Source organism: Hibiscus syriacus, unplaced genomic scaffold, assembly GCF_006381635.1.
Source record: "Hibiscus syriacus cultivar Baekdansim isolate YM2019G1 unplaced genomic scaffold, ASM638163v2 tig00009003_pilon, whole genome shotgun sequence".
Classification (NCBI taxonomy): Eukaryota; Viridiplantae; Streptophyta; class Magnoliopsida; order Malvales; family Malvaceae; genus Hibiscus; species Hibiscus syriacus.
Genome location: NW_024062180.1, coordinates 389,942 through 411,733, shown reverse-complemented (window position 1 = coordinate 411,733; position 21,792 = coordinate 389,942). Strand labels below are relative to the sequence as shown.

Below are 21,792 nucleotides of genomic sequence, written 5' to 3'. Positions count from 1 at the left end.
ATTTCAATCTTTTCAATAAATTGGGTTAAAATGTATTTTAAGCTCACGTGCTGATCGTATTTATATATTTAACCCCTAGTTTTATTTTAAGGAATTCTATTCTTTTACTTTTGTGTTTAAAATAGCGCTAACAACATTCAAATTCATATGTTAGATTCAAATCTGTTATAACTAGAGGTGGTAAACATGTCGTTCAGACGAGATTTAGGTCAGGTTGGATTATTTTAGACCACTATATTTGGATTATGCTCAATCTAGGTCGGATTAGATCTAGTTTGAATTTTGATTTGGATCTATGATAAGTTCTGTGGTGCGGCGCCTAAAAAACGGTAATATACGGCGTGACCGGTTAAACAAGTGATCGGTTAAAATTTAGACCGGTTATGTTATATTATTTAACCGGAAATATTATAAAGTACAATAACATACTAGGTAGCGCTTATATAATATAATAGGTAGCGCTTATATTGACCTATTTTATAAGTAAACCGGTATATTTATACCGATAGCATTGCAAATTTACCTATTACATTATAATATGTTGAAAGTGTATATACTTTTTTATAAAAAATATCTATACTTTTTTTAAAGTTATGTAATTTATGTTTCAATTTTTTAATAGTGTTTCATGTTTTCCACCTACAATATTAATTTAATAATTTTATTTGCACAAAAAATTATTTGATTGTTTTGATATTTTATAAAATAATATTTAGAATTTAAATTTAACAATATTAACCAAAGATAATAATAAATATGTAATATATATGTTTATTGATTTTAATTTAATGATAATATATACCGTAACATAAAAAATAAATCATTAGATACATTAATTACTAAATTGATATCTTAAAACTCAATCAAAAGATAACCTTAAATTAATGTTTTCCACAGTGAAATAAGTATGGACACTTTTATAAAAATGATAGATACTTTACAATATAAGCACTACCTATTACATTATATAAACGCTACATATTACATTATATAAGTGCTACCTATTACATCATATTTTTACCTATTATATTGAAAGTGTCCATACTTTTTATAAAAAGGATCGATACTTTTTTTAAAGTTATGTAATTTATGTTTCAATTTTTTTAATAGTGTTTCATGTTTTCCACCTACAATATTAATTTAATAATTTTATTTGCACAAAAAATTATTTGATTGTTTTGATATTTTATAAAATAATATTTAGAATTTAAATTTAACAATATTAACCAAAGATAATAATAAATATGTAATATATATGTTTATTGTTTTTAATTTACTAAATTAATATCTTAAAACTCACTAAAAAGATAACCTTAAATTAATGTTTTCCACAGTGAAAAAAGTATGGACACTTTTATAAAAAGGATAGATACTTTACAATATAAGCACTACCTATTACATTATATAAACGCTACCTATTACATTATATAAGCGCTACCTATTACATCATATTTTTACCTATTATATTGAAAGTGTCCATACTTTTTATAAAAAGGATCGATACTTTTTTTAAAGTTATGTAATTTATGTTTCAATTTTTTTTAATAGTGTTTCATGTTTTCCACCTACAATATTAATTTAATAATTTCATTTGCACAAAAAATTATTTGATTGTTTTGATATTTTATAAAATAATATTTAGAATTTAAATTTAACAATATTAACCAAATATAATAATAAATATGTAATTTATATGTTTATTGTTTTTAATTTAATAATAATATATATCGTAACGTAAAAAATAAATCATTAGACGCCTATAATTACTAAATTAATATCTTAAAACTCACTCAAAAGATGTACATACCTAAATATGCAGTTATTGTACATACCTAAATTTAATGATAATATATACTTGTAGTTATTGTACATACCTAAATATGTACTGCGAATTTAATGTTGTACCCACCCTTTAACTACCACTACCAATACCACATCCTATTGAAAGCAGCACGACTGAAACATGTTCAAAATGAACCTTTGCTTACATCTCCATCAACTCCTGGACCACTGAACTTGTACAACAAAATTGGTGCCATGGATAATACTGATGTAGACAATGTTAAGCCAACCGAGGAATGCCATGAAGTACATAATGTTGATGAATCTGACAGATTGGTTGGTCAGCTCTTCTGTTCACGTGATCAAGCTTGGTACTTTTATAAGGGATTCGCACAGGAACATGGGTTTAGTGCACGTAAGGGAACAACACAGCTTAACGTGGAAGGGAATGTGAAGACACAAGAATTTTGTTGTTCCAAAGAAGGGTTTCGATTATCAAAAGTCAATACTGTTGATCGTCAACGTGCTCATACGCCAGTCACAAGAATAGGATGTAAGGCTAGAGTCGTAGTTACAGCAACAAATACAAACGATCAGTGGGTTATAAGTAAGTCTGATCAGAAACATAATCATGCATTGTGCACACCTGCTATGACACCATTTATGCGTTCTAATAGAGCTGTAAGTAAGGCTGATATCGATGAGGCAACAACATTGAAAGAGGTCGGTGTTGGCACGTCACAAGTAATGAACTATTTAACGCAGCAGGCAGGGGGCTATCATAATGTTGGATTTACACATAAAGACCTCTACAATGCACTTCAAAGAGGTAAAGCAAAGGAAATCGTCGATGGGGATGGAATGCGCTTATTGCCTACTTTGATTATAAGAAACATGATGATCTCGGGTTTTTTATGACAAACTCGGTAGACGAATCGGGGGCATTGTATAATCTTATATGGTCGGATTCTACATCAAGATCGGATTACACATGCTTCGGTGATGTAATTGCGTTCGACACAACGTACAAAGATAATTTGTATGGTCGACCAATTATGCCTATTGTTGATGTCAATCATCACCATAACACAATTGTGTTTGCCACTGCCATAATCGCTGACAAGACGTCTCAATCTTTCGAGTGGGTGCTACAGAATTTTTTAGAAGCCATGATGAATAAATCACCTATTTCAGTTGTCACCGATGGGGATAGGGCAATGCAGAGGGCTATCAAATCTGTTATCCCTTATGCTAAGCACATATTATGTTCTTGGCATCTTTCTCGCAATGCACAAGCTAACATTGGTGACCCAAAGTTTACAGCAGCATTCTCAAAATGCATGGCTTCCTAATGGACAACCAAGGAATTTGATATTCAATGGCGTTCGGTTGTTTCAGAATTCAACGTCCAAAAGCATCCATGGGTGATTGAGAAGGGAAATACACGACACTTATGGGCACAAGCATATCTAACCGATCATTTCTTTGCCAATATTAGCTTAACACAAAGGTGCGAGTCTATGAATGTTTCACTAGCTATTGCACTGAAACACAAGAAGACATATTTAGATGTTGTTCGTGCAATTGAAGATGGAATTAGTAGAATGCGTATGAACGAGTTGAAAGCGGATTACTTAAGTTCCCATACGAAGCCCTTCCAGATCACAAAACTGGTCGACCTTGAAAGCCATGCTGCTGCGATTTTTACCCGCGAATCTTTTCGTGTGTTCCAAGATGAACTTATACGGAGACATTGTACCAGATTGAGGCAGAGATTAAGTCCTTATCAGATGAATGTCAACATTATATTTTGTCAAAGTACGCATAAAAAAATAGGAAATTTGAAATTAGTTTTGATTCTCGTACGAAAACTCTAATTTGCTCCTGCAAAAAATTCGAGACCGTTGGACTTCCGTGCCACCATCAACTTCACATTTTGAAGCACTTGGACTACACATATTTGCCTGGGACTTTGATTCAAAGTAGGTGGACTAATGATACGAAGGCTTCTGCACCCAGCTATGTTGATTTGAATGTGTCTCCAAAAGTGATGCAAATGGCAAGGTTCGCTGCTCTACGTTCAACGTCAAGTAGGTTATGCTACATTGCATCAAAGACAGACGAGTCTTTCAAAACCGCAAGAGATGAGATGAAAAAACTAATAGAAGAATTAGAAAACTCGTTTGGTTTGAATGATTCAGTCAACCAGAGCATTGTAGTAAACAATGTTCGTGACCCTCAACGAAAACAACGCAAGCAAAAAGAAGTGCCGAAGAACAAGATCGAGAAGAAAATTAGGCGATGTGGGTACTGCAACGGTGAGGGACATAACAAACTAACATGTCCTCAAGTCAAGCTCAGTTTGAGTAAAGCACACAGCCTACATCAACTGATTTTTTCGAAGACGGAATGGAATGACAACGATCTCCATATATCGTAAGTATCAACATGACTCCTATTGTAAAGTGCCGACACAATATTAAAAAGTGTCGATATAGGTTGTACACCTATTCGCTCATAAAACTGGTATATTTATACCGGTTATATTACAAAATTATCTATTACATTATAATTATGGGTTCCGATGTGTAAATGTCGACACTTTTTGACAAGGTATCGACACATTTTTCTTCCATTCTGGAGATAAATTACCGACACAATATTAAAAAGTGTCGATATAGGTTGTAGACCTATTCGCTCATAAAACTGGTATATTTATACCGGTTATATTACAAAATTATCTATTACATTATAATTTTGGGTTCCGATGTGTAAATGTCGACACTTTTTGACAAGGTATCGACACATTTTTCTTCCATTCTGGACATAAAGTACAGACACAATATTAAAAAGTGTGAAAACTTTGTTGTGGATATCATGGAAAACAATGATATAGTAATGTGTTTCAATACATTTGCAAGCAGATGTAAAATACATTAATAACTAGTATTGATATTTCAACAATCCTCAAATGTATATGTATACAGAGAAGCAAATATGGAATAATTAATGAAAATATACACACAATATAATCACACCAAAATATAAATACACAAGAATGTTCAAACAATGTACCGACAAACGAAATTAATCCGATGAAAAAGGGTTATTTCTAACGAAGTCCGGAACATTAGAGGCCTTCTACAAATTTTCCAAATACTCTCGTATGTTTTCAACTTTTTCTGAGGACATACATAAATAATTTCAATTATCAAACTAATGAGGTGCAATTTTACTAACAATAAACTAAATTCGCATAAGCATGAATAAATTTGTGTCATACCTAGAGCATTGTCGTTCGAATGGGAAGCAGCGTCAAAGGTATGTGGACATATGCAATTGTATTTCTATATAAACATGTAAGTTGTTAAAATAATCAATGTCTGAACACCTGTTCAACTGGAAAAATATATTGCATAAATGCAACTTACCGGATTATAAATCATTTTTTCCGCTGAATCATCGACCAAAAGTGTATTTAGCTCGTTAAAATCTGGACACGCGTTCCAAACATCATTGAGATCTTTACAGTAGGTAACAGAATCGTATGTTTTGCATTTTTCTTGATCCTGTTCACAAACAGTCGAACATAAATATGTAGGAATCATAGACAACGAAAAGTCAACAAACTGTAATGACATTCATCTTACCCACACGAATAGAAAATGCTCAGAAAATAAAGGTAGTTTCTCAAGTACACGGTCGACGTTATGCCTGAGATTATAATCAAGTTTGAATGTTAACATTCAAATGTATATTAACGATTTTGACTACAGTAATTCAATTGCTCCAAACATGTTCTAACCTCATCTTTGAAGACCAAAGGGAAACAACAAAATTGTCGACACAAAATTGCATAAATTCAAATAATCATCTTCTAAGGACAACATCTACAACATGAAGAAAATGAGATTAAAGTTCTACTCTTATATGTTAAAATAATGGATACAAAAGAATAGAATTAAAACCTGCAGGCAGTCTTGGGATGTAGGCAAGGACACCATTGAGATCAAAAATTAAAAGTTTTCTTAAAGGCGGCGTTGCAGACACGATATACTTGTTTGGATCATCATCATCATCATCATCGTCATCATCTTCATCGTCATCTTCATCGTCAGCTTCATCATCATCATCGTCGTCATCTTCATCGTCATCTTCATCGTCGGCTTCATCTTCATTGACCGCTTGGTTGTCCACATCTGTTAAAAGAAAATAAAATACAGTTCAGAACGTATAAATGTTTAGAAATATAAATAATGAATTACCTAACTCGTTTGATGTCGTTGACGTAATTCGTCACGCAACATGGAGACTTCATGTTGCAATGATGAAATATCATATCGCATTCCACTCACAAGGGAATCAATATGCTCCCGAAAATTGACCATGTATTCCATCACGGTCTTAATTGTGACATCCTCTGCAACTGGAGCTTCTTCCATCATTGCGTCTCCACTTGGTTGCTCTTCTTCATGGCCAACGGGGTCTATTTCCTCCCTCTCTTGATCTAATCCGACCTCCTTGACACGCTTCCAACCGAGTTTTTCAACAAAATCATATCCCATTTTTTTAATAAATACCATGTCAATCTTGAGGGTTAATCGAACAAGGGCGTCATGCGAAAAATCAACTTCCTTCTTCTTCAACAGATGGGTGATGACACATCCATATGGTAGTGTAGTTGAAATTGTTGCTCCCTTTGTGACCATATATACAATTGTATTAAATATGAGTTTTGCAATGTTTGGAGCCGTTTTGGATTTGGATTTATACTTTGTTATCCACAAATAATCGATGTCTTGAAGCGTTGAATGTTTTCCCCCACTAGGCCGGATATACCATGTGAGCATTTTGTGAAACACTCTCGACTCTACATCGAGGTGAATTGGGCTATTTCTAGAAACCCGTTTAATTGTAGACCAATCTACACCATTTTCATCTGAATCCCCTTTATTCGCTACACCTAAACCCTCCGCAATAGTTTCCGGAGATATATATATATCCTTCCCCATGACATGTGTATTAATTCCTATTATATTAGTCTTATTAGGCTCGTGCTATAAGGAAGCATTGTTGTAGAAGAATCTAACTAGGTTGGGATAATATCTTGGTTCTACACCAAAGAATTCAAGCCAACCCCAAGATGTAAATGTGGATTTAAAACTAAATGCATATTTATCATCAAACAAGAAACCCAGGTCAATGACACGTTCGGGACGAATCTTCCTTACTTTAAAACTCGTCTGCCATCTTTGTTTCTCCATATCGGATCTAAAGTTTAGAGTTTCGAAGGACCTGATTTCCTCAGAAGAATCGTTTGTTACAGAAGGAGGTTGTGGTTGAGAAGAACTGGGTTGAGAAGAGCTTTGAGAAAGACCGCGCTTCTGACGCTGACGTTTTGGAGCCATTTTGGTTGGATGCTATTACAATGGAACACAAACACATTCAGGAAAAAAACTCCAACATAGAAATCAATCAAACCCATAAAATATCGATAAATTTACCTGAATATCTTATCGTCACTGTTATGATAACGCTAGTATTCTTCAGAGAGGAAGAGTTATCTTCTGCCTGCTTGCCTTTATGTTTAGGGTTTTTCGATTTAGAGTACTATATATAGTGAACGGTGGAAAAACACTTTATATTTAAATTAGTATCGAAAAAACATTAAACAGTGTCGATACATATTATATACCAATTCTCTCATAAAACCGATATACTTGTACCGGTTAGATTGAAAAATTACCTATTACATTATACTTATGGGTTTCGATGTTTATGGGATCGACACTTTTTATATATGGATCGACACTTTATTGTTGCACCCTGTTTTCCATTCATTCTGGACCAAAAATATCGACACAAACTAAAAAAAAGTGTCGACACATTATTTAGACCTATTATCTCATAAAACCGGTATACTTGTACCGGTTAGATTGAAAAATTACATATTACATTATACTTTTGGGTTTCGATGTTTACGGGATCGACACTTTTTATATATGGATCGACACTTTACGGTTGCACCCTGTTTGCCATTCATTATGGACCAAAAATATCGACACAAACTACAAAAGTGTCGACACATTATTTAGACCTATTCTCTCATAAAACCGGTATATTTGTACCGGTTAGATTGAAAAATTACATATTACATTATACTTTTGGGTTTCGATGTTTATGGGATCGACACTTTTTATATATGGATCGACACTTTACGGTTGCACCCTGTTTGCCATTCATTCTGGACCAAAAATATCGACACAAACTAAAAAAGTGTCGACACATTATTTAGACCTATTCTCTCATAAAACCGGTATACTTGTACCGGTTAGATTGAAAAATTACATATTACATTATACTTTTGGTTTTCGATGCTTTTGGGATCGACACTTTTTATATATGGATCGACACTTTATGGTTGCACCCTGTTTGCCATATTGTAAATTTGCCTTTTACTTTAAAGTATCAACATGACCCTTAATGTGTATAAGAAACATGTACAACAACATACTGCTAACTTTTCTCATCTCATTCATAATTATATTCACATACAAAATTATAAATCGTATACAAAATTATAAATCTTATACAAAATTAACCCTACATTTACATCATTGCATCCTTTTGTTATTCTTATGTATCATGGCAGCTTTTGTTATCTCCATTCTTCGTTGATTTTGATTGTGGCTTACGAGATCGTTTAATATTCGCGATCGATCCCACTCTCCAACAACCTATATTCAAATTGTCAGAACGTTAAGTATTGTAAACTACAGCATTCAATCTACGACTTTTAACAATTTTACCACAAACGAATTTTTCTTTCCACTTACAAAATCACCAGTTGCCCCTGTAGAACCGATCGATTCCATCCACATCATCACATACATGCCGTAATCATGTCTGTTACAAAATTTGAAAACCACACATGTCAATTATGATGAATACTGCATAAATTAAACTTTCTATTTGTGATAACATCTCATACCCATTCAATTGCTTATTCTTCTTATGCTCCACAAATTTGAAATTTTTCAAGGGATACTTTCCTAGAGATCCACATGATTCAAACCAAATGCGTTTCTTATTATAAGAATCTAATATTTTAATCTGCATTAAAATAGAAGAAGTTATGATCCAAAAAATTATGCATTATAATTTACATAATGTCCTTTCATACATACATACATACCAATCTCTTAGCATCCTTCACTCTCTGTTTAGCTGCTTCAGTTGTAAACATACTATCATATATTGTTGCAACACGATCTACCATATCCAACACCAACAGATACCAATGTGAATTATGGTAGTTTATTGTGATCATGATCTGCAACAAATTTCACACCCAATTTGACAAAATTCAGCATTCTATATCCGAAAACATCATTTGCAATTAGTATGGTGTCTTACCTTCTCACAGTCGGTGAATTTCATATAGTTATTCAGTATGGGACCCCAGAAGGTAGCAATACTCTCAACACTTTCTTTGTTGTTGGCATCCAACGCCTGCTGCTGCAATTACGCAACAAACATTATTAATTTACCGTCTATAACACTACTTATCTCCATTTATTAATTTAACTCACCGCTAAGTGGTATGGAAGGTAGCCAATCCTCCGGAATGACTTCTGAGAATCGTAGCATACTGTCCAGGCGAGCAAATCAATAACCTAACAAAATTAATTACACAATCAGAACATATTCAATAAGTTTTAACATTTTCTACTTTCTACTTACCACACCGCCAACCCATTCGTAGGCTTCAACGTTGCAACGTCGTATACACTAGCGAATTGATTTCCCATTGAAATTACAGAATATCTGTATGAATCATTAGGATTAATATGTTGTCATGAAATATTTAAATATAACTCACAAAGCAATATATTTCACTTACTCCGATTCTAACTCACTATTCCATAAATAATCACAAATTGCAGCTTCGATGTCATCAATTCCGCTTGGAATATCCGCTTTTTCAACCTACAATTTTGCATACAAATTTTTGTCACAACAACATAATAAAAATCAAATTAAGTTTTCTTTTATTCAACTTACCTTCTGCTTCTTCTTCTGGGGTGCAGGACATTCCGAATCTAAATCTGCTGCTATAACACTCTCCGGTGTATAAATGACATCGACTTCCTTCCTCCTCATTTCTTCCATCTCTTCTCCTTCCTCCTCCCTCTTTTCTTCTTCATATTTTTTCAGTTCATCGTATTTTTTTTCTACATAGCTCTTCATCTCTTTTATTTCACCCTTCAATTGATCTCTTTCATCCAAGTATTTATCAACCACCCCCTTCACCCCCGTAAGTTCACTCCTCAATTCCACAACCTCCTTCACTACTCCCTCAAATTTTTCACCCGTCACCATCTTAATATCACCCCTTAACACCCCAACTTCTTTCACCACTTCACCCCTCAACACCTCTACTTCTTTCACCACTCCATCTATTTTTCCTTCCACTACCCCCTTATGCCTCTCAAGTGTATCTTCGACTCTCTCAAGTGTATCTTCGACTCTATCAAGTTTCTCTTCGACTCTTGATTGTCTTTGCATGATATCAAATTGGATTTTTTTGATATCAGCCAATTCAGACATCAAAATGTCTAAGTTACTATGTTTTCCCTCACCGTCGTCCCACTCACCGTCATCCCCCAATACAACCATCTCTCCTTTCTTCTCCTCTGCCTCCTCTACATCCTTGCCAATAACCTTCAAAATTAAATTACAATATTAAGACATTGATTATATTCTTAATATTATTTAATTACATTTATTACCCTTTCTTGCTTCTTCGCTCTATCCAACTTCAACTTCACCATCACTCTAACCACCTCTTCCTTCCCCCCTGCACGGATACGTGCCACTCTGGTTCTTTCATAAGTCGGCACTGCCTCACAGCCCGACCAAAAATCGAACAGTGCAACCTGCATTTATAATAAAATTTATATTTTTATATAAAAACACAAAAAAGTTCTTCAACTCATTTACCTCTAAGATTGCTATGTACCCTTTGAGGTATCTCTGGCTTCCCTTTTTAAAGGTGATTATTGATTCAATTAATCTCGAATGGATATATTCAGCCCAATTGAATTCACCCTTCAAGCCTTCATCGCAAATGAGCTTCATATGTTCCTTGTTCGTTGACGTATTACCCGTTGGACAAAGAAAGATACCGACAAGGTATAATAGAACTTTGGCCTTCAGCTCATCCCCAACGTAAGATCCACTTTTTATTTCCTCTTTAATTTCAGCATATGTCACCTTCTGCTTCAAACCATATTTGGAGGCAAGTGCTTTCCAGTCCTTACTCTTACAGACTTCTACAACACTTTTGCCTTAATTTTCTACCCCCAATACGGCTGCAGCACATGGGATCCCGAGAGGAAATGAAAAATCACCATACTTAGTAATACATTGTCTGACATCAAATTGCGCCATCAAGGATCGACACAATTCCCTCCGAATAGGTCGATCCCTTACTCCTACCAATGATCCAAAACCTATTTCTCCCAGCACATTCAACTGACCCTTCTCCTTAAGGTGTTTAATTAATGAATTCACCCTTTTAATGCTGCATCTTGTTGACACTTCCTACATTTTTTAACAATATATAATGTTATAGTTCTTATATATTTTGTATCAACGTATTTACAAGTTTAATGAATACCTTATTTTCATGTGCTTTCCTCCGTTCTTTGTATTCTTTACTATCATTCCTTGACTGTGTGATGTAAGGTTCCTTTTCAGCATCACTCATTGAATTCCATTTGGACCTCACATCTTTTGTCACCTAATATTAAACATAAACGTTTCTTAATCAATACATTAACACTAAATACTACTCAATGTCAATTTCATTTTACATACCGAACCGCTCTGTGTGCCATCTTCCTTCATCCTTTTGCATTCGGCCATACTGTCAACATTTAAAATTTGTAATCAATTTAAAGTTTATCGATACTTTAATCCAATTACCATTTCAACAATAATAACAAAAAGACATTGATACTTACTAGAAGTACATATATCCACCCTTTGGTTGCTTTCGAGTCTCGGCCTCAATTTCAAAGTCATCTGCTCCACCAACAATTTTCCAACCCATTGACTCCATTTTTCCTTCATATATCAGTTTACGCAAATCAAATTATTTTGTTACATACACTTTATATAATATACAAATATAGATAACTACTCTTGTGGTAAAACGGTTTTCTTTAAAAGAATTTGAATGGCCACACCAAAATGTGTCGGCACATTTATACAACCTATAATATCATTTTCTACCTATAATATTTAATAAAAGTATCGACATTTATATTTTTCCTTGAATATCACTTTCTACCTGCAATCGGTCCCAAATGCATCTTTACTCCAAAACCCCAAACAACACATAAAAACCCTATCGTGATTACTGTAATAATAAAAAATTAGGGTTTCGACAACATACTTTTCGATTCGACAGCAGCAACAAACAAACAAACTTCGCTTTAGAAACGCCTTCTGAAATGCAGCAACAATTACGCTTCGATTTCAAAAACTCGTCTGTTCTATCTATTTTCAGAGGATATTTAGCTATGACCTTTATATTTTCATCGGATATGTTATTTATACTTAATCGATACAAATACAAAAGTGTCGATACTTTTATGTCAGGTGTCGATACTTTGGAAAGGATAATTACCTATTTCTTTGAAAGTGTCGATAATTTATTACACGTACTTACGAAAGTATCGACACTTTCAATATATCCGGTATCATTTTACCGGTTTTATCATTTTGATACCGGTTTTATCATATTTTTACCTGTTATATCGTTGTGGATCGATATATTTTTTAAAGTATCGACACATTATAGGCGCTAAAACTGCTTCTCTTTTAAATTCACAAAGTGTCGATCCTTATATAAAGTATCGACACTTTCAATATATCCGGTAACGTTTTACCGATTTTATCATTTTGTTACCGGTTTTATCATATTTTTACCTGGTATATCGTTTTGGATCGATACATTTTATAGGATTTAAAACTGCTTCTCTTTTAAATTCACGAAGTGTCGATCCTTATATTAAAGTACCGACACTTTAAATGTATCTGGTAGCGCTTTACCGGTTTTATCATTTCAATACCGGTTTTGTCATAGTTTTACCTGTTATATCGTTTTGGATCGACACATTTTTAATTTGGATCGACACGAACCGACAAGTTAAGTTTGCCGGTTACACAATTTTTTAATATTTCTTCATGACTTAGACCTACTACATTATTATTAGTCAACATTTCCGGTAGCGCTAAACCGAATTTATTAAATATCTTTTAATGTATCCGGTAGCGCCGTATATTAGCCGTATATTAACCCGCCTTTCCTGAGACAATCCCATAATACTAGTCTGTCGACTTATGGTGGCTAATGATGTGGTAGATGGGTTAAGTTATTTTTTTTGGTTGAGTTCGAGGACCAAATTGATTGTCTTGAAAGTTCAATGGCTTATTTGATTTTTTAGAAAAATAAAAATATTTAACATTTAAAATATAAAATAATTAAAAAATAAATATAAAAATACTAAAAACAAAATTTAAATTACAAAAAAAAATTAAATATATATATATATATATATATTAAAAATATTAAAAACTCTATTCATATCAACTAAATATATATGAAACATGGTCATGCCCACAAATACCTTTAATAGAAAGAGATACTATAGAACAGTTTCCTATTGTGCTTGTTCTCGAATGAAATAAGAATATCATCAATTGAGTCCTCCCATGAGTCGAAGAGCGTATCTAGGGTGGGCGTAGCCATGGCCCATTCCATGTCCCAAATAATTTTTCACCAATAAATCCAACGACTGTATCACCGTTGAGACAACTCCAATGAAGCAGCCTAAGTGACCAAAGAAGGTCCTGCCGTCAATTTACCTCAACCTTGTGAAGAATGAGAACAATTTTCGCAGAGTATGTAGCCATATCTAAAAATGCAGCTCATTATCATTCACAAATGTAAGGTCCTACTGGAACTTTGATAGATCAAATGCTGCAAGTCCTGAAAATTAGCTTCTGTTCATGGAAAGTCTAACTCAAAATTTGTTGAGAAACAGCAGGTCAGGTATATGACTTAAATTCCAGCAGAGAGCTGAAGATCATTTATCAGTGGTGTTTTGTGCCTTAATTTTATCCGAACTTAATGGAGGTGTACCATTGTAGGACAACTGCAGCAGCATTATCCTGTATAAGATTATAATGGAACTTTGAAACGATTATCTTAATCACTAATAGCAAATATATTGCCGAGATTCAACCAAAGAGATGACAAAAGAACCAAAGCCCCTACACATGTATGCGCCTACCAAAATAAAAACAAATCATTAGAGGCAGAGAAGTACTGGAACGGCTCTACAAAATATGAAAACCAGGGAATTAGCATTAGCCATGTTTACATCATTTATGCTCTCATGCTTTCACTCTATCTAGCGTTGGCCGTAAGCAGAGTTTCTGAAGCCTTCGCCCGCACCGTGTTCTGAGCTATATTTTCTGTTTCTTGAATGTTCATGAAATTGTTACCGATCCCAGCTTGCACCCCATGATATGTGCCACCGGGTGCAGCAGATCGTAACCCCACTTGCGGCTGGTTAAGTTGCTGCTGTTGGAGATACATCGGCTGCTCAGGTTGCTGCTGCTGCTGATCATTCAAATGGAAAGGCAACTTTGGAGCTAAGAAACCTGAATGCTGCTTAGCCATTGCAGCTTGTGTAGACTGAACATGTTGCTCTTGCTGCATTGCTGGCTGCTGAGGCGTGTACAATGTTCCACAAATGAGTTCAAATAAAATGCATATCGGCTCATCCAAAGATATTAAACCAAAGAAAGCTCCAAGACACAACCTGGGAAGATACTGATCCCTGTGGCTGTGCATCAGCAACTGTGGCTGTACATTAGGTTCTGCTGCAGTTTTGTTTGATACCTGAATCATTTTTTTCAAAATGAGAGCAGATAACATAATTTACGGTACTGATTAACTGACTGCATTACTCACAAAGACTTAAATACACAGATCTACCCTAGTTCTTCCACCATGGTGGTTACTGTTCTTCAGTTTCTTAAATTATAGGCAAACCAATGATAAACAATAATTCATCTAATCTTTAAAATATAGATGACCAAGTGTTAGTGGCCATGTATATGTCGTTTTCAAGTTTTTGCCCCATCAACTTTTATATGCATCTTTGATAGCACAAAAAAAGCCTACAAGTTAAGTGCTAAACTAGCACTGAATTGCACATTCAACTTAAAAACTTAATTACCAAAGAATAATGTTTCGGGTGAAGAACTCAATCTCAAAGATTAGCCAACCAATAGGAGGCCTAGTAAATTCACAAACTTTCTCTAGCAGTTAAATGTGAAATGAAAGAAACACACAGGAAGATAAAAAAAAAAGCCTATAACAATAGGCATAATGCTGTAAGTAATGATGAATGAAATTGGACTAAACATACAGGAAGATCGAAAAAGGGTCTATACAATCGGTATAATGTTGTAAGTAATGATGAATGAAATTGGTCTAAACATACAGGAAGATCGAAAAAGGGCTTATAACAATTGGTATAATGCTGCTAGTAATGGATGAATGAAATTGGTCTAAATATTCTGCTAGCCAAACAAAAACCGGACGGCAAAGAGCCTATAACAATTGGCATAATGCTGAGAAAAGTATAAGAGGAACGATGTTTAAAAACGGTCACTCACGAGGCACTCTCAGCCATTTTTCCCTGGTTTTGGTTCTCCATTATGGCCATAATCAACTCCTTATTCTCGTCCAGGTACTACAAGAAACATGATCCATTATCGTATCAATATTCCAAGAAAATGTATACAATTTTTTTTTTCAACAAACAAAAAGAGAACATAGAAAATTTCAGTTATTTTAACCAGTGAAACTAAGCAAACAAATGACATGATTGTGAAACTTTCGTAAATATGATCAAGAACGCCAAGAATCCAACAGAATTTTAATTTGATTAAAGATGGTAAATAGAAAAAACAACGCATGCAAAACCCATCAATAAAAAACACATTAAATATCAAGTTAACCAAAATGCAAATATATATATGCTGTAAAGATTAAAAAAAAAAACCTTTTGAATCTGCTCAGTGGTGATGTTCATCAACTGTGGTGGCTGCTGCATATTTTCCTCTTCAAAATCACTCACAAACAGGAAAAAGAAGAAGAAAGGAAAGAAATCCAAACCCTAAGTTTTCTTTGAAACGGAAAAAGTGGGGGCAAAGTGGGCTGTTTTGCTCTACACTGAAACGTGTAAATTTTGCACTCTCTTTTATATATAATGGCTTTGCCTCTGCTCAACAGCACACGGACTAATTTTTACATCATTAATTATAATATTTAACCCACAAGAGCAAAAACGAAAACGACAACGTCAGGTGTCCTTTAAAGTTTCTTATAGTTCTCTAAACATTGGATTATCAATTTTATTTTATTTAAAAAAATATAGCATAACAAGGAGAAAGAAGGAGAAGAAAAAGGAAGGGGGAAGATCAAAGATGAGGTACGTATTGAGGGTGAGATTGGCTTCATTCTTCACGGGGCCAGCAACGGAGTCGTTTCTGGGTTTCTACATCTCTACAAGGATTACAAGGTTGCCCATGAATCCATCACCCAACAGGTACTCCGTACTCTCCCTTCCCCTTTTTCTTTCGTAGCAAATGCCCTACCTTTCGATTTCTTTTGGAAATCATGGACTAATTTCTGGGTATTCGGATTTATGCTCTTTTGTAAAAGTTTTTGAAGGCATGCGAAAGCTTGGGAAACTGATTTCCTTTGTAAAAGAATATGTCGGTTGTTCAGATCTCTCTTAGATTGAAATTCATGGTCTGAATCTACCCAATCGTAGCAGGGTTATGTTGTTTGGTAAGGGAAGAGAAAAATGATATCTTGCATTTGAAGGTTCGAGTTTCATGCATAAGGGGTTTGACAAGGCAAATCCTAGTAAAATGCCGCTCTGCTTAGCTAACATTGCAATCAGTGAAATGTTTTTTGAAGCCTTTTAGTTTGAATGGGATTTATTTTCAGGTCTCTATGTTTCATCTTGATTCTTTGCTTAATAAATGCATTAAACTCGTTTTTCGTAAAATGCGAGATTTTACTTCACTTTTTTGCTAGTTTGAGAGTTATTTTTCTAACAAATCTGATTTGGGATGATTTCTCAAAAAAATAATTAATGGAGGTTTTTCTATATAATAAAAAAATAATTAATGGAGGCTTTTCTATATAATAACGCCGGACGGACTCTTGTATTAATTCCTATTTCCAGATTATTGCTCCTTTTTGCCTTTCTTATGGACTCTGGCTTTGTTTATGTTGTTCCTACCTGTTTTTAGTAATCTTTTTATCTAATATCTGTTCTTTATTGTGCCTTAAAAATCCATAACGAGAATGAAGCCTTAAAATGTAGATATCATAAAGGATAGTATGGTATGAGAAACAATGTTAACACCTAATGCATGATTTATATCAAATGATCCTATTACTTGATACTCCCATTTAGACTCATTCCAATGAGTCACAACTTCCTCTTGTGACCTGAAATAGATTAACAGGATGTTCATTAGACAAGTGATTTATGGAGAATGTTTTACTGAACAGGATACTAAGAAAATGAATAGTTTCCTGTTTGTTGTTGAATTGGTTCAGTTTCTTTAACTATGTTGTGTGCTTATATTCCATGTTTCCCCCTTTGTTTCAAGCTGAAAAGTCTTCATGAGCCCCTGGATCGGCGAATATCTGCTCTGGAAAGTTTGAAACAAGGTGAAACTTCGCAACACGCGGAAGCATAAGAGTATAATGTTTCCTAACAATGAAATTGGTTCCTTTCCTTCGTTTTTCCTTTCGGACCTCTTATGATAAACAGATATTTGTAGCTGAAGTTTGTGTACTTCTTTATGGGAATACCTTCGCCAGATGACATGATTTCCCTCATTTATTCGGTTTTTCTATAATGGGTGGAACAGTGGTTGCATTTTGAAATTGAGTGAATTCAGTCTGTGGTTAACTTGATGAATTGCTGTGTTATATCTTGCCAGTTATTTAGTTGTTAACTGATTAATTGTACCATGATTATGGAAATATTACCGTTGTTTCTATATATACATTTTAATAGCACAACAAAGAGGGCTGTTGCTTAAATAGTTTGCTCATTCTATGTTCTATTTCCTCAAAAATTGCTTGTTTAGCTATTCCAAAAGAGCCCCATTGAAAAACATGAGAACCTACCGACTGTGGTGCTGGAAAAATAATTCGGATCTGCAGCATGTTATTGATTTACAATTTTGCTTATGAAAATTAATTGTAAAGGATTTGAATAATACATTCCTTATTAGTAAATAATTGAGAGAAGTGTTAAGTTCAATGGACTTAATGTTCCAAAATGTTTATGTTGGATTACTCTGACATTGATAGTTTATTTTATTTTTCTGAAGTGCCCCAGTTCTAGACTTCTCTAGCATTGTTCCAAAATGTTTCATCTGCATTCAGTTCTAGGGCTAGACTTTTCAATTAAATAAAGATTAGAAGCAATTCTCACCAGCATATTACCTTCATTCTTTTTCACCTTAACCACTCCCTATTATCACCTTGAAGGTGGAAAGATTTCTTCCCCAAGGCGATCCGCATAACAAGTTGACGAGCTGGTTGTGTGCTCCAAATTATTATAATCATAAACTCGATCACCATGTTGCCTTGAAACTGGAAATGACGGACGTTTTTTTGACACATCCAACTTTGTCCTTTACGATGGTTGAACTCGAAGGCCTCTGCTTTGGTGCACTTTGGGACCGAAATCGAGCCTTAGCAGATAATGTAGATGCCATATAGTTTGGAAATCCTGCGCAAACACCAGCATTTATTACCACTCATTCCATGGGTGTATACTCTTGAGTTGGGCGTATGAGCTGGGGATGGGCTCTTCTCTTCTTTAAGGTTGCGAGGGCTAGCTGGGTACATTTGGAGAGGTTTGGTTTTGATGGCGTGATTGAGCGAATGGGGAGACCCTTGTTGGCTTTGTGGAGAGGGGAAACCTCAGAAAATGAAATAGGCCTCTGTTGTTGGTTGGAGTACGGTCTAGAGGTATCAAATTCAACCGTTTTTATGGGTCTAGAGGTATCTATTTCAACCATTTTTACGGGATCTATTTGGTCACACGACATCTGTCCTCTACTACTGTCCCGCTGCATCATTGTCCACCATTTTTACGGGTCTAGAGGTTTCTCACTCCACTTCTTCCTCACTTTCGACTGTCTCTCCCTCTGTTCTCCAATTCTTTTCTTGATGAAACAGATGCATAAAATGTTTTCATCAGTTATTTTGTAAATCTAGTAAACAACACATATCAGAGTCATTCAACCTGGTGGAATAAGGCAAGAGCAAGATCCTTTTCACGTTTCGAGGTAGCTTCCTTTGTTTTCTGCCAAATGGCTTGAATCTCCTCCTGTGTTTTTGGGTGCTCGTCCCATTGTACCCATTCATTGACATTGCAGCTCTCTTCTCTACACTGCACCACAACTTACAAGACCATTTAGCAAAACAAAACACAAGTTGTTTCCGGTTAATGTGCAAGTCATCTTTATGAAAGTAGTATTTCTTACGATGGACATTTTGTCGACAAGATGCGAGCTCAACATGCTGTTGGGGTCATTAAATACGGATTCTGTGCTCCCTTCATGAGCAGAAAGATTTTGCGTTGATTGCACATGTGAGCTTGAACTCGAACCATGGCCTCCATGCATCGAAGTGTGATTTGCTCGCTTACGAACATTGTGACCTCTCACCAAGGCTTGAATCTTCACCAGCCCCTTTAGTGGCCGAAGAGCTCTCCTTGCCTTCAAAACAACGAGTACTACTTGTTATCCCAAATATGAAATATATTTACTTGGTGACAGCAAGAAACAAATATTTAGTTACCAGATGTCCTCTGAAAGCTCTGTATAACAATGGCAGAAAGATGTTGTCTGTCGAAAATGGAAGGCGTAGTGAGGCAAACAACTTGGACAGCTGCTTGGGCCGTCGCTATTACTGTTTGAGCAGCCGCTGTTGTGACAATGGCCGCCGCAATGGCATGTCTTTGCTCAGCTTCATCACCGTCAGGTATGGTGGCCGCTTTAGCAGTACTTCTTGTAGTAGTTATAGTCCTTGCTTCACGGTGATGTATTACAGTTTCACGATGTGAAGGTTTCTTAAAACTCCATCTCCGTTTTCCTATTTTCTGCTCAAAATCAAGGGTGGAAAAAGCAACATAGGTTTAAAGTTGATGGTATGAAACAGTAACACAAAAGCAAAAAGGTAGAGAAATTAGTAACCTTATCTTCTTTCCACCTAAAAGCCATCTTCACTGCAGTCAACTAAGACTTTCCTCCAATCTTCCCCCATGAAAATATGAGTTGGCACCATAAGCAAAGCTTAAACTAAAACAGCTACAAAATTTAAATGAAGACTAATGGTGATTTACGTACATGTAATAATGAACTCATAGTGATAGGAGCATTGGAGTATCTTTAATGTGTAAGAGGCTAGAGAGATATAAATGGAAGGAAAGGAACAAAATATGGGGTTTGTCTGCAAACTGACAAGGTCATAGCTAGTCCTTGCATTTGGGAACGGTCACCATGGGCATATTAATACTTATTAAGCTGTGAAACGCTATAATTATGCTAAAAGGTATGGTGTTTTGTAGTCGAGTGTTGAAGTATAACAGTAATGGAGTTTTGTATTGTATGAGTTGGCGATGTCATTGGATAGACAAGTCAAAACCTTTGAGTTCAGTTGGACTGCAATAGAATTCAATTTTGGTTTGTTCAGAAAATTTATGGTGGTTATGGCACTGTATGAAACATTTTACCTTTACTTGGATTTGCATTTTGCCTTGCTGGTCCTACCAGCCATACAGAATACACTACGATAGCTGCCATGCACGGGGTAATTCCAAATAAATGCCTGCAAGGTCTTAGTTGACCAGCTTCAACGACTACTACCACCCGCTCCCCCTTTGATCATCCTTGCTTCTATTGGTCTTAGGGGCGGATGTACATGGCTCCATAGAGGAGCCATTACACACCCATTAGTTTGAGAAAAATATTAAATTTAATTTAATTCGCTAATGGGAATAGAAGAAAATAAGAAAATTTGCATAAACAAAATTTTTAGAATAAAATATTAAAATTTTGGACTCTCATTTTTTAATTTCTAGATCAGCTACTGGTCTCCTTTGATACTGCTTGTTCTTTAGGACCATGTCACATTTATGAATCTAAAATACAAACGGTTAATAGTATAAAGCTAAAAAAAATAAAAATCGAAAAAATTATCAAGAGCGTAATTTTTTAGAATAAGTTAGATAACATTTAGATTGATACCAAAAATATTCCGTTCTCTATAACAAATATATGTAAATTTTATTACATTTAGTTTTAATTATAATCTTATTTAATAAAAAATAAATTAAATAAAGTCCTATTTAATTTCAAGTTTAACTATAATTTTACCTCTTTAAAATAAATCTTAAATTAGGATATATCTTCTTCTAACTTTTAAATATATATTTAAATTCAAAGAATTATTTTTAAAGCCTAAAGGTAAGCGAATATCTTAATTGAGATTTTGAGTTTTTAATCTTCTTCTGCAAGTTTTTTTATTACATTTTTTTGAATTTTTATGCTTTGTTTTTATTGTATTCTTTAATTACTTATGATGTTATTAGCCGTTTGTTCAACAATTTTTCATTATTTAATATTTTTTGTTTCGATCATAGATGAATTTGGTTCTTTGAAAATAAGAGTTCATCTTAATTGATAAAAATATTATATCTCAGACTACATATTTTTTACATAAATTTGAAAGTTTTTTTGGAACATTTAGTTATGCTAGTTTTAGTTGTTATTATTTTTTTTATAGAAGTAACTAATTTTATTCAAAATAAGAAATATCTC

At 34.4% G+C, this 21,792-nt stretch overlaps 2 protein-coding genes, 1 long non-coding RNA gene and 1 pseudogene across 3 annotated transcripts; 1 reads left to right on the top strand and 3 right to left on the bottom strand.

Moving 5' to 3' along the window:
* Positions 1 to 14,256: 14,256 nt before the first annotated feature.
* On the bottom strand, positions 14,257 to 14,632 carry LOC120202691. The gene has a single exon (XM_039203088.1). It carries the CDS (start codon positions 14,576 to 14,578, stop codon positions 14,264 to 14,266), a length of 315 nt encoding a protein of 104 aa, XP_039059019.1. The 5' UTR covers positions 14,579 to 14,632; the 3' UTR covers positions 14,257 to 14,263.
* LOC120202692 lies at positions 14,632 to 16,171 on the bottom strand (annotated as a pseudogene).
* A 115-nt stretch (positions 16,172 to 16,286) lies between these two features.
* LOC120202694 lies at positions 16,287 to 17,977 on the top strand. Its single transcript, XR_005523750.1, has 2 exons — positions 16,287 to 16,478; positions 17,560 to 17,977. It is a non-coding gene; the product is annotated as an uncharacterized LOC120202694 (long non-coding RNA).
* Positions 17,978 to 19,078: 1,101 nt separating this feature from the next.
* Positions 19,079 to 19,751, bottom strand: LOC120202687. Its single transcript, XM_039203086.1, has 3 exons — positions 19,456 to 19,751; positions 19,215 to 19,361; positions 19,079 to 19,129 (listed from the first exon to the last, which is right to left on the bottom strand). The coding sequence occupies exons 1-3, from the start codon at positions 19,594 to 19,596 to the stop codon at positions 19,079 to 19,081; spliced, it is 339 nt and encodes a 112-aa protein (XP_039059017.1). The 5' UTR covers positions 19,597 to 19,751.
* Positions 19,752 to 21,792: the final 2,041 nt, after the last annotated feature.

Excerpts from the sequence above, each read along its gene's own strand:
- LOC120202691 (XM_039203088.1), bottom strand. The coding sequence starts at position 14,578 with ATGCAGCAAGAGCAACATGTTCAGTCTACACAAGCTGCAATGGCTAAG.
- LOC120202687 (XM_039203086.1), bottom strand. The coding sequence starts at position 19,596 with ATGCATGGAGGCCATGGTTCGAGTTCAAGCTCACATGTGCAATCAACG. Across the intron at positions 19,362-19,455 it reads TTGTCGACAAAATGTCCATC|TGTAGAGAAGAGAGCTGCAA; the intron begins GTAAGAAATACT and ends GTTGTGGTGCAG. Across the intron at positions 19,130-19,214 it reads CTCTTGCCTTATTCCACCAG|AATTGGAGAACAGAGGGAGA; the intron begins GTTGAATGACTC and ends CATCAAGAAAAG.